The sequence below is a fragment of the Somniosus microcephalus genome, chromosome 13, assembly GCF_052327205.1.
Source record: "Somniosus microcephalus isolate GS21.2 chromosome 13, FLI_Smic_1.0, whole genome shotgun sequence".
Taxonomy (NCBI): Eukaryota; Metazoa; Chordata; class Chondrichthyes; order Squaliformes; family Somniosidae; genus Somniosus; species Somniosus microcephalus.
Window position 1 is genome coordinate 166,882,063 of NC_140999.1, and position 13,218 is coordinate 166,895,280.

At 46.3% G+C, this 13,218-nt stretch overlaps 1 protein-coding gene across 1 annotated transcript in view; it reads right to left on the bottom strand.

Annotated features, from left to right (window-relative positions):
• The window catches only part of mtcl2 (microtubule crosslinking factor 2), an 87,700-nt gene that overhangs the window by 20,079 nt on the left and 54,403 nt on the right, over window positions 1-13,218 (bottom strand). Inside the window, exons 8-10 of the mRNA XM_086005545.1 lie at window positions 12,507-12,737; window positions 11,038-11,202; window positions 9,690-9,857 (exon numbers count right to left, since the gene is read on the bottom strand). Of these exons, the coding sequence (XP_085861671.1) occupies window positions 9,690-9,857; window positions 11,038-11,202; window positions 12,507-12,737 (564 nt within the window). The remainder of the gene's footprint in view (window positions 1-9,689; window positions 9,858-11,037; window positions 11,203-12,506; window positions 12,738-13,218) is intronic.

Consider the following 13,218-nt stretch of genomic DNA (forward strand, 5'->3'; position numbering starts at 1 on the left):
CACTTGGTTGTCAAGGTAGCTGAAACTGAGAAATCCGAGAATATTTTACCCTCTGATAATTGTATTCCACCTCCAGCTGCCAGTAAAGCGCACTGCGGATAATGGGGCCAGATTTTGCTGTCAAAATAACGGGGAGGCTAATAGCACTCAACGTTATTTATGTGCAAATGGGACAGGAATTTCAGGCGAAGGCAGATGCGCGGTTAAATGTGGATATCCAAATGTAGCAGTCCGAGATGCGCCGCTCCACTATTAGCTTCGCAAAAACAACATCTTGCTGTCTGCCTCACCATTGAATGGCGTGAAGTTGCTGTATTGGTGCGGTATATACGAACTAAACGCGCCACAGAACGTTAAGCCTTGTCCATTCCAGTCTAAGGGATCAGGGATGGGCAATAAATGCTGGCCTTATCGGCGACGCTCACATCCCAGGAACAAAAAAAAAAAATCTCCCTGGCACTAAAAATTAACTATTGCATGTGCGGAGTCCCATTCCTTAAGGTTTTAATTGTTGGTGGAGATTTTTTAAATGTCAAATTTAAAATATAAACATTGTCTCTTTTTTCCTCTCTCTTAATGCAATCTTTCTTTCCCTATTTTTATTTCTCTCCCTGTACTTGATTTGACTTTGAATTCACTCATTCTAACTTACACTTCCTTCTCAGTCCTCACGCTGTTAATTTCACAATCCTTCAATCTGATTGGTTATGGTGATACACCGTTGCTTGCCCTGATCACTCCGGTCCCAGATGTCCGTTTCCCTTGCTCCGCCGTTATCAACTCTCACTTTCAGCAACTTGCTACACAAAAAATGCCATGAAGATGCCCTGCTACAGCAAATTATGGCCCATTGTGGAGTAGATTTTTTGTATTAGCACTCCCAGCACAGAGCTTTGCTGGATGGGCATAGCTATTGGAAAGAGAGGTGATAAGGCACTATATAAATGCAAGGTTTTTTTCTATTTTTATTTCTACCCAATACTAGCTGAAAATTCCAAAATAGTAATGCATTTCTGTAAAATGAACGCAATCTGTCTCGAGGGGTTCATTTCTCACAAGAAGGTTCACCAGACAGTACACAGCGTACAAATTTCCATCTGAATCACATTCCCAGGGTTGATACATGCAGCTGTGTCTATAGGTCAGCCTAATGAAGGAAGCTGTGGTCTGCTGAGCTGAACACTTGTAATACTACGGTTTAGTTACATCAGCCAACATCTGTATGCCACTTTGTAAATCAGTACAGCTGTTAGTATGGTAATTTGATAAAATCAAATTGCTACATAGAAGGCTGCAGCAAAATTGTGACTGTCTGAGAAACATGGGGCCAGATTTTGCTCTCAAAATAATGAGGCTAATGGCACTCGCCGTTATTTATGCGTAAACAGTACAGCAACTTCAGGCAAGGGGCAGACCCCGCGGTTAAATGCCAATATTCAAACGTTGCTGTCCAAGTGGCGCTGTTCCGTCGTTAGCTTCACGAAAATGGCAGCTCGCCGCCTGCCTCACCATTGAATTGCAAGGAATGGCGGGAAGTTGCTGCATTTGCGTGGTAGATACAAACTAAACTTGCCACAGAAAGTTAAGTCTTAGCATTTCAAGTCTAAGCACCCTTTTAACAACATAAGAAGTGTTAATTACAGCCAAACCTTGGCCTCTAGCCAAGCTGTTCCAGTACAGCTACAATGCTGGCATCTACCTGACAATGTGGAAAACTGCCCGGGTATGTCCTGGCCACAAAAAGCAGGACAAATTCAATCCAGCCGACTACCGCCCCATCAGTCTACTCTCAATCATTAGCAAAGTGATGGAAGGTGTCATCGACAGTGCTATCAAGCGACACTTAATCACCAATAACCTGCTCACTGATGCCCAGTTTGGGTTCCGCCAAGACCACTCGGCTCCCGACCTCATTACAGCCTTGGTCCAAACGTGGACAAAAGAGCTGAATTCCACAGGTGAGGTGAGAGTGACTGCCCTTGAAATCAAGGCAGCATTTGATCGAGTGTGTCATCCATGAGCCCAAGTAAAATTGAAGCCAATGGGAATCAGGGGAAAAACTCTCCATTGGCTGGAGTCATACCTAGCACAAAGGAAGATGGTTGTGATTGTTGGAGACAAATCATCTCAGCCCCAGGACATCTCTGCAGGAGTTCCTCAGGACAGTGTCCTTGGCCCAACCGTCTTCAGCTGTTTCATCAATGACCTTCCCTCCATCATAAGGTTAGAAGTGGGGATGTTCGCTGATGATTGCACAGTGTTCCGTTCCATTCGTAACTCCTCATATAATGAATCAGTCTATGCCCGCATGCAGCAAGACCTGGACGACATTCAGGCTTGGGCTGATAAGTGGCAAGCAACATTCGGGCCACACAAGTGCCAGGCAATGACTATCTCCAACAAGAAAGCGTCTAACCATCGCCCCTTGACATTCAATGCATTACCATCGCCAAATCCCGCAACATCAACATCCTGCGGGTCACCTTTGACCAGAAACTTAACTGAATCAGCCACATAACTACTGTGGCTACAAGAGCAGGTCAGAGGCTGGGTACGCTGCAGCGAGTGTCTCACCTCCTGACTCCCCAAAGCCTTTCTGTAGTGTATGTACCTTTAAGAGAGAACTACTTTTACAGCTCCTGTATACTGTAGTACCGGCAGTGACCACACCTGTATATAAGCCTTGAGCATGCCTCTGTACCCCAGTCTTGAGATTACCCTACTCCAGTAAATAGCTGTTGATTGTTCAGTTACAGCATTCGTGTGGTTATTGAAAAACATCATACTCTCAGAATCACGGATCTAACAGTGGCGACGAGTGTCGATTCAAATCTACCTGCAACTCTGCATTTCCCTTCGAGGATTCGCTACGGGAGGGCGGTGGAAGAAAGTCGAGGCAAGAAGCACGGGCGTCGACCACGAGCAACCGCCCAGCAGAGAGTGAACATCGCAGGGGAGGCTGTGGAGAGCCGGGCTTGGTTCCCCAGCCACGACGATCAGCAATAGACTGACAGGTGCAACGCAGACCCTTCCCGGACAGCGGCGGCTGGAGCCGACCGATGGCGGAGAGGAAGCCGAGCAACGTCGACGGGGTAAGACAGAGGGTGAAGCGCACAGGGCGCAGCCGGGGGTTGAAAACCGAGCGGCGTCGAGGAAAACCAAAACGGAGAGAGGGTAAAGCAACAGCCGGGTTCAGGACCGAGCGGCGGAAACGGGAAAGGCACACACAAAACAAAAACGCGCAGAGCACAGCCAGGGCTCAAGGGCTGAACAGTGTCCGCGGGGAGAAGAAGGGAGAGCGCGGGAGACGCCATTGAGCCGCGGAGAAGAAGGAAGAGCACGGGAGACGCCATTTTTAGAAGCCGCAGCGGAGAAGAAGGGCGAGCGCGGGAAGGAAGGAAAGCGCGGGAGATGCCATTTTGTGCCAGCGGAGAAGAAGGGGAAGCGCGGGAGACGCCATTTTTGACAGTTAAATCACACCCAGGGATGCCGAAGAGTGGCAGTATCTCTACGTTCGACAATGAAGTCGAAGATTGGGCGACATATGTGGAACGTATTGAGGTGTACTGCAGGGCGAATGAAGTGCCAGATGCTAGGAAAGCACTGGTTTTGTTAAATTCCATGGGTGCAAAAACTTATGGGTTACTGCGAAACCTAATAAACCCAGAGAAGCCTGTGAACAAGAATTTCGAAAGCATAGTAGAAATCCTACAGGACCACTTAAACCCCACACCGCTGCTGATAGCAGAACGATTTAAGTTCCATAAAAGGAACCAACACAAAGACGAAAACAATGCTGAGTACCTAACGGAACTGCGCAAGCTATCGAAACACTGCCAGTTTGGAGCGGGACTAGCAGATACGTTAAGGGACAAGTTTGTGTGTGGGCTGCAAAGCGAAGGAACCCAGAAACGGCTTCTATCAGAAAAGGATCTTACGCTGGACAAGGCTTTCAGTATGGCAGTATCACACAAGCAGCCGCAAGGGGCGCTGCAGAGATACAACGGAGACCGCAAGAATATGGCACCAATGAAATGTCCTATGGAACAGGGAAGTGCTATCGCTGTGGCAGAACAACACATGACCAGAAGGATTGTTGTTCAATGACCAAGTGTGCAGACAGTGTGGAAAAGCAGGACACATAGCAAGAGTCTGCAGGTCTGGGAAGAAAACCAACAGTAAGAAATCTCCACAGGAGAAGTACAAAAAGGTATACAAGGTGATGGACAGTAGTTCAGATGAACAGAAAAGTGACACAGACTCCGGAAGCAAGGAGCTGGGTTGTCTGAAACTACATAAGGTAACGAAAATGGAGGATCACCAGACTATCTGGGTTACACTCAAGATAGACGGAGACCAAGTGATAATGGAATTGGACACAGGATCAGCCCTAACAGTCATAAACCAAAGGGACTACAAGCGGCTATTTTCACATATACCCTTGAAAGCTACAGAAATTGTCTTGAAGACGTACACGGGGCAATAAGTCTACCCCAAAGGAAAAATAAGGGTGAAAGTGATATATAAAGGCCAGGAAATACCTAAAATGGATATATATGTATTGTCAGATGGAGGACCACCACTGCTAGGACGTGAATGGATCTGGAAGATACAATTAGATTGGCATTCCATACAGGCACTGAAGGTTGAGGCCAAAAAGGATGACGACGTCACACCTGGACGACTGTCAAAAATGCTAACTGACACAAAAGAAGTGTTCCAGGAGGGACTCGGAACACTAAAAGGCATAACAGCAACGATTAAAATAGAGGAAAATGCAAGCCCAAAGTTTCTTAAGGCTAGACCAGTGCCTTATGCGATCAGACCAGCTGTCGAAGCAGAGCTGGAAGGGTTGGAACGTTCAGGAGTACTGTCCAAAGTAGACTGGAGCGAGTGGGATACACACATCGTTCCTGTAATGAAGAGGTCGTTGAGTAATACGCCTGGGGAACCAAAGAAGGTCCGCATCTGTGGGGATTTTAAGGTGACAGTGAACCCAGTCCTTCGGATGGTACAATATCCGCTTCCACGAATTGAGGATATTTTCGCCTCGTTATCTGGAGGTAAACGCTTCACCAAAATTGATCTAGCCCAGGCGTACTTGCAAATGGAGATAGAAGAAGCCTCGAAACAATACCTTACGATTAACACTCAAAGGTCTTTATCAATACAACCGGCTGGTGTTCGGGGTAGCATCGGCTCCGGCTATTTGGCAAAGGGCGATGGATCAAGTCCTGCAAGGGATTCCAGGGACCCAGTGTTACTTGGACGACATCCTGGTCATGGGCGAAAATGACAGTGATCACCTCGCCAACTTGGAGAAGGTGCTCACCAGATTAAAGGAATATGGGCTACAAGCTAATTGCCACAAGTGCGAGTTTTTCCAGAAGCAGATCTCGTATTGTGGCCACGTCATCGATGAAGAGGGGTTACATAAGTCCCCTGAAAAGATTGAGGCAGTAGTCAAGGCTCCAGTACCGGAAAATGTGTCACAACTGAGGTCGTTTCTCGGGCTGGTAAACTACTACCATAAGTTCTTACCAAATTTGTCCATGGTATTACACCCACTGAACACCCTACTGCAAACAGGGGTACCGTGGAAGTGGATGACGAACGTAGACGAGCTTTCCAGAAGTGTAAAGAATTGATCACATCAAAAGAGGTGTTGGCCCATTTCAACCCAGCACTACCAATTCGTTTGGCATGTGATGCATCACCCTATGGTATTGGAGCGGTGCTGTCGCACAAATTCCCAGACGGGTTGGAGAGGCCAGTAGCCTTTGCGTCTCGGTCACTAACCTCAGCCGAGCGCAACTACGCCCAGATTGACAGGGAGGCCCTCAGCCTAGTATGGGGAGTAAAAAAATTCAACCACTATCTGCATGGGCAGAAGTTCACCTTGCTGACTGACCACCAACCACTTGTCTCCATCTTTAATCCTAAGAAGGGCGTTCCAGTGATGACGGCACAACGGTTACAAAGATGGTCCCTGTTTCTAGGGGCGAATCAGTATGAAATAGAATATAAAGGCACGAAACAGCATGGAAACGCTGATGGGCTATCGCGCCTGCCACTGCCTACTGTGGAGGAAGCACCAGCAGTGGACCCTATCGAGATATTTTATTCGTCAATAATTGAACGATTGCCAGTGACAAACGCGGATATAGAGAAGGAGACCCGCAATGATCCGACGCTGTCTCGGGTATATGATTTGACGGTGAGGGGATGGCCAACACATGGCGACTCACTGTTGCCAGCATTCTCATCCAGAAGAGAACAGCTGTCAGTATGCCAGGGGACAGTGATGTGTGGATCCCGAGTGGTGATTCCACCCAAGTTAAGGGAGAGAGTGCTCAATGAGCTACATGAAGATCATCTGGGGGGAGTGAAAATGAAAAGCCTTGCTAGGGCTTATGTGTGGTGGCCGGGAATCGATCAACAAATCGAAGACCTAACCAAGAGCTGCTGAGGATGCCAGAAGGTCCAAAATGCACCACCACATGCCCCTCTACACCCATGGGAGTGGCCCTCCTCTCCATGGCAACAGGTGCATATTGATTTTGCTGGTCCATTCATGGACTCAATGTTCTTAATAGCAGTGGATGCTCATTCGAAGTGGCCTGAGATGATAAAAATGTCCTCAACCACTACAGAGAAAACGATTGCAGTCCTACGGACCATATTTGCCAGAAACGGCTTGCCAGAGCAGATTTGCTTTGATAATGGACCACAGTTTATGTCCGAAGAGTTTCGAAAATTTATGAGAAGGAATGGGGTAAGGCATTACACATCCGCCCCGTATCATCCAGCCACAAATGGATTGGTTGAGAGGTTCGTACAAACCTTTAAGAAGGCGATAAAGGCCATGTGCGACGATGAAATTCCACTACAGCATAAGGTGGACAATTTCTTATTAGCCTACCGAAACGCGACACATGCAGTTACCAACCAGACCCCGGCCATGATGTTCTTTAACCGAAGGTTGCGATCTCGTCTGGACTTGCTTAGACCAAATGTGCGAAGAAATGTTGAGGATAAACAATTCCAGCACATCAATGAGAAGCCGACAAAGAGCTTCAATGTAGGACAACCAGTCTTGGCCCGTGACTACCGAACAGAGAAATGGCAACCCGGAACGATATGCACACGGCAGGGGCCATTAATGTACACAGTGGATGTCGGGGAGAACATTGTGAGACGCCACGTTGATCAGATCTTAGCGTCACAGGAACGAGTCAACCCCATGTCTTGCATACCTGGGGATGAACCCGACACACCGGTAGCATCTACCTCCGAACCAGTAGCAGTGGAACCCGATGAAATAACCGATGAAAAGGGGCCAGAATCGCCTCCGCACCAAGAACAAGAACCTCAGGAAAGGCGCTATCCCGAAAGGATCAGGAAGCCGCCCCAAAGGCTGAATCTATAAATGGACTATTGTTGTTTAATGTACATGTTAAAGTGTTAATTGTTATTTGAATATTATGGGTACTACTAATCTAAAAGGGGAGGAATTGTAGTGTATGTACCTTTAGCTCCTGTATACTGTAGTACCGGCAGTGACCACACCTGTATACAAGCCTTGAGCATGCCTCTGTACCCCAGTCTTGGGACTACCCTACTCCAGTAAATACCTGTTGATTGTTAAGTTACAGCATCCGTGTAGTTATTGAAAAACATCATACTCTCAGAATCACGGATCTAACAGTTACCAACCTCACAGCATTTTGATCTATGTTATAAAATGGGATGTGTCAAAAGGATACAATTGCCTCTATATCTCTAGAGAACTATCCTCTACATTGAAGCCTCAAGATTCAAACATCCATCATCAGTAATAGTCTCTGCCAGGGCTGTGTAGTGTTATTCCCAAGTTTGAGTTTAATGTCTTTTCCAATTATAATTACAACTGTCCAAATGTGAATACTGCATAGGAATGACTATTTCAACTTCTAGGGGGTAATTTTCCAAATTCACACTAAAGCCGGGTAGCCTCGCCTGTTGGCTACGAAGCAAGTTTACTGCTTCTTCTGTGTTGAAGGGCACAGAAAGAAGCACTTTAATCACCAACAAAGCTGAGATCCGACACAGGTGCCACAAACCTTGTGACAATCGATTAAACTGACAATCCAGCATCACAAATGAAGCTGTGAATCAACAATCGATGCATGAAAATGTGGCTAGGCCACCCATGTTAAGACACTAACAAGCTATTCAAGATGAAGAAACTTTCTGGTCCTGACACCACACCAGCTCAGAAAAATGGGTAATGTGTTCTACCTAAGCAGCTTCATTCACTCTCTGTTAATCTGGCAAGAATCTATCATACAGTTGTGATCGACTCACCTTTACATGAAACCCGGCTTTGCCAAGTTTCACCTGCACCAACTCAGATCCATCAAACGTGTAAATGGAAGGACCATGTTACTAATTACTAGGTGCTTAAATATGTGGAAAGTCAAACAATGTTGTGACAATGCTAATGAAAGCATAGCTCTGCTGAACAGGAGATGATGCTTGGATGGGTAATGGCACACTTCCCAAGTGCATTCGGGGCACTCACATCAATGAAGCTGTAATTTTTATTTTTCTTTAAGTTAAGCTCGATTCACTTGTTAGCATCCATAACAACTCATTTGATTTTAAAGGTCTCCTTTAGAAATAGTTGCGGCAACCATCAATAGTATGTATACTTGATATTCAAAATTATGTTCAGAAATATGGGGGGGAAAATTGGGTCACGCCCCCTCTGGGGCGCTAACTTTGCCGGGGCGCTACTTTTAGCGCCCCGAAAAAATTAGCAACCTCGCGTCAGAAATTCACTGGTAGCGCCCCAAGAGGGAGGCGGGGCGCTACTGGAAGCGTCGCGCCGCGGTACTGCAGGCCTTCCTCCCCTTATTAAAGGGGAGGGGCCTTGCGCAGCGCAGCTCGGGGCCCAGTTGGGCCACCAGAGATCGGAGTGCCGGCAAAAGAGCCCGGCAATCAAGAGAAGCGCCGGGCTCACGGAGTGCAGCCGGCACCCCATGGCGGGGGGGGGTGCACAGGCCGGGGACAGCAACGGGTGCTGGCAGGCGGCCAGCAACCAAAATGGCCGCCCAGCACCTCCCCTTTAATTTGCGCCGCCTCAGCTGATGGTAGCCCCCCCGACCCTGTCGGACATGGCGCCCGGCGGTAAGTCAGGGGGTGCTACCGAGATCGCAGCCGGGGTGCTGCGCACGGCGATGAAGTCATCACCGGAGGCGCAGCGCCATGGGGCACTAACGGTTATCGCCGCCGCTAACCTCCCACTGAATTTCATGGGAGGCTTTGGCGGCGCCACGCCCAGGCGCTAGTTGCTTTGTGCCCCGTTAGCACCCTCTTAGGGAGGCACAAATCAACCGAATTTTTCCCCCATGAACCCTTTGAATGAGCTCTTGCTCATAGTGAAACAAGGAACATGTTATATTTCTGTGTTCAACCTTGCTCATTTCCTATTATCATAGTAAAGCCTCTAATGGGCCAAGCAAGAGACTGACGTGCTTAAATAAAAGCAAATAGAAGAGCAAATGTACTTTAATGCCCCTTCCATAGTAAAAAAAAAAAAAAAGTACACTAGCCTTGGGACTGTTGGCATTGAATGCAATAAGAGTGACCGTGGATTACTGCCAACAGCATAACTATCTCAAATGTTGTTGTCGACTTCTGCTTACCTGTGCAGTATGACTTTTGAGTTCCACCTTTTCTATCTCCCAGGCTGATTTGGCATTTGCAAACTGTAGTTGAAGCTCATTTGTTCGCCTCCTTTCCTCTTTTAACTCTGTGCAAAGGTCCTTTAAAATCATTTTAATGTCTCCCACAACTCTACTGTATTCATTTGACTGGAAAATATAAAACAAGCTTAAAATATTATTTCTGTTAAAAATCACAATAAACATCTTTGTTATAATGGACATGATCTTGACAAAACTGACAATCGATTCTGTGCCCTACATACACCAACTGACTGAATAAAACAGAAATATCAGTAATATAGCTACATTTTAGTTTAACAAATGTTAACAGATTGGTTGCCTTTATCAAGCTTAATGGTGCTAAGATTGCTGTAAATTGGCCTGTTTCACAGATACTCGACATTACAATAACTTAATAAGCAACAGTCAGCATGGGTTCATGAGTGGCTCCTTCCTGCTTCTTTTGAAAATCTTACAGATAAATTAGTGACAGTCCCTAGTTTATTTGGATTTCTGGAAAGCTGTTGACAAAGTTCCACATACAAGACTTCCAATTTGCCTAAAAAACAGGAATCCAGGGTAGAACAGGGGACAGGATAAAGAAGTCTGCTAAAAAAAATAGAAAAAAACTTCCTACAAGTCTATTGCTACAGAAACTGAATTTAACAGCATAAATGTCAGAGAATGGTCATAGAATCCAAATGAAAATAGTAATGTAAAAATGGCCACTGTGTACTTGTGAAAGGTGCAACATCAGACTGGGCGAATGGACTGACTCCCCCCCAGGAATCAGTGACTAGATCCCGCAGTTTCTAATCTGTATAAGTAATCTGGATTCTAAAATTAAATGCAATTTTGTCAAATTTGCTGATAACATTAAAAGAGAAAGAGGAAGCAGCAAAAGACATGCACAACAATTCAGACTGATTAAGCGAATGATAAATGAAATTTATCATCCCACCAGATCAGTAATCCACCACACAGATGATGCAATGATCCAGTGCTCTGTAGCTAAGAATGTTAGAGCTCCGGTGTGCCCTTGCAGAACTTTCTTCAACACAGCTATAACGCTCTTAAAAATGAGCCTATTATCACAATGATAGACTATGCTTTACTACACTGTATAAAAATTGGATTGGTAATAATGAACTATTGTTACTTAATTCACAAAACCCATGGGTCAAACCCTCTCGAGCAGAGGCTATAATTGAAATGAGCCCTGTAGTTTTAATAGAAAGAAGCTCTAGTATTTAATTTTGGAAAGTGTGGCACAGATAGTGAACATCCCTTTGCATTGCTGTAATTGGTTATTTAAACATCGGTGTACCTGCTTTGGGCGTGATGAAAGAACTGATTTCTCCACTGGAAGAGTCAAAGCCTCCTCTAAGGTTTTCTGAGATTGATCATCTGTTGTCACGGTCTTATTGTCCACTTGGCGAGGGGTCAGCTCCTCTTCTTCAATCAGCAAATATAAATCTTTCACACTGTTAACCTGCCAAGTGCATCGGAGCACAGGGATTGTTTGACTGAACGGCATCAATGGACATGAACCATATAGCATAGTGCATTGTGACACACTGACAATAGCAGTTAATCTTTTGTTATGGTACACAAATATGTTAATAATCGATTTTAAACGAATGGAGGACACAGCTTAAAAAAGGGGTAACTTTCTGACTTTATGCTCCTCGGTGGCTAGACTCTCTTGCCAAAAGTGCACATCAGAAATTTCAATGCACATAATTATTCACCCATTTTGGTCAGAACATTGTGCACACAGGACTTTCCGCAGCGTGCTCTCGGTGAGCAAGACTTCCCACTGGGAGCATGATTAGAAAAGTATCACAGAAGCACCTTGGTTTTTGCTTGTTCAATTTGCTATATGTAGACTATAAGCCCAATAGACACGTTCTACACATTGTTCCTCTAATTTACTCTAAGATTTACTTAGTATACACATATCCTTACTAATTGGATGAATTGATCCGAAGTTATATTAATATATAAAATTACATCTGTGTTTATTGCATGTATTTTATAGGTTTAACATTGCACTGTTGTAATGGCATGAGACTTTACAAAAATATAGGCCTAGAAATTCGGTGGGCTGCGCCACCAGTTAGCGCCTAAAGAGGGCGCTCAGTGGCTTTAGCGCCACTGGCCACGCCTCCCGCGATATTTAGCAGGGCGCTAATGGCGGCGTTAGCCTGTAGCGCTGCACCGCCACCGATGACATCATCGCCCCGCTCCTGCCCCGATTGCGATATTTGGTTGCGCCCCCCCCCCGGTCGCAAATCGCGACCGGTTTACGGGGCCTACCTATGGCAGTAGTGGCGCAAATTAAGGTGGAGGTGCGGGGCGGCCATTTTTTTCGGTGGCCGCCTGCCAGCACCTCCTCACGCCACCGTCCCTGGCCTCCTGATCCGCCCCCCCCGGGCAGTACCGGTTGTGTCCCGAGAGCCCGGCACTTCTCCTCGGTGGCGGGTTCTTTTGCCGGCACTCGCGATTGGTCATCGTGCTGGTGCAGGCCCCTCCCCCTTAAGAAGGGGAGGAAGGCCTGCAGTACCGCAGCGTGCCGTGCCACAGTGTGTGGCGCTGCGGCACGTTGCGCTGCGATATTCAGTTTCAGCGCCCCAAGTCCCTCTTGGGGCGCGCCAACTGAATTTCCGGCGGGCGCAAGCGGCTCCGTTCGCAGCGTTAATTCCGGCGCCCAGGTGAGGGGCGCCACCAAATTTCTAGGCCATAATCTCTGGAAGAGGAGCAGATTATTCGTTTTTTAAATTTCAAATACTGCACCTCTAGTAAATCATCCCCATCATTATCCATCTTCTTGCCACATTTCCAGTGTTTCAGGAACCATTTCAGCTTCATGTAGAGCAGGAAGAGGTTTTGTTTGAACTGATCAGCTTCCTTCACAAACAGGTTTTTCTCCTGGCTCCAGAATTTCTGCTCAAGTCTGGTCTGCAAATTCAGGCTCTGCAGCTCAAAATCTCTTCGTACAAGTGCCTTTTGTTGCTCCTCTTTAAGCTATGGAAAGCAATTAAAGAACCAGTGAAAGCATAAAGACTTCAACAGTGAACCAGACCGTGTACGTCTCCTATCAGCAACCCTTATGTTTATGTCACGGTTCATTGTGCACTCACCCACAGCATACAAAACAGCTGTTAAAGCTGATGTGCCCCATTAGTCTTATTAAATTCCCTTTAAGTAGCTCAAAAAAACAAAGAATTTTTTTAAAACACAAGCCTTTCCAACTCCTCCTTTTGATGCCCAGATACGGTGTTGAATTTGCCGGTTTCGAGCTGTGAATGTGACATGTGCCCCAAGGCTCTGTCAATGGCTCTGCGTAACTGGCGATTCGGAAAGTCAGCAAGACTGGTCCAAGGTGACTCATCCTCTAATTTCCCTAGCTTCTCCCTGAAGACCTGACTGCATAAAACCTACACACCGTGCAGCTGCATAAATATGGTAATTTTTCTATGATTTTCTTTCTCACTCTCCTAACTCA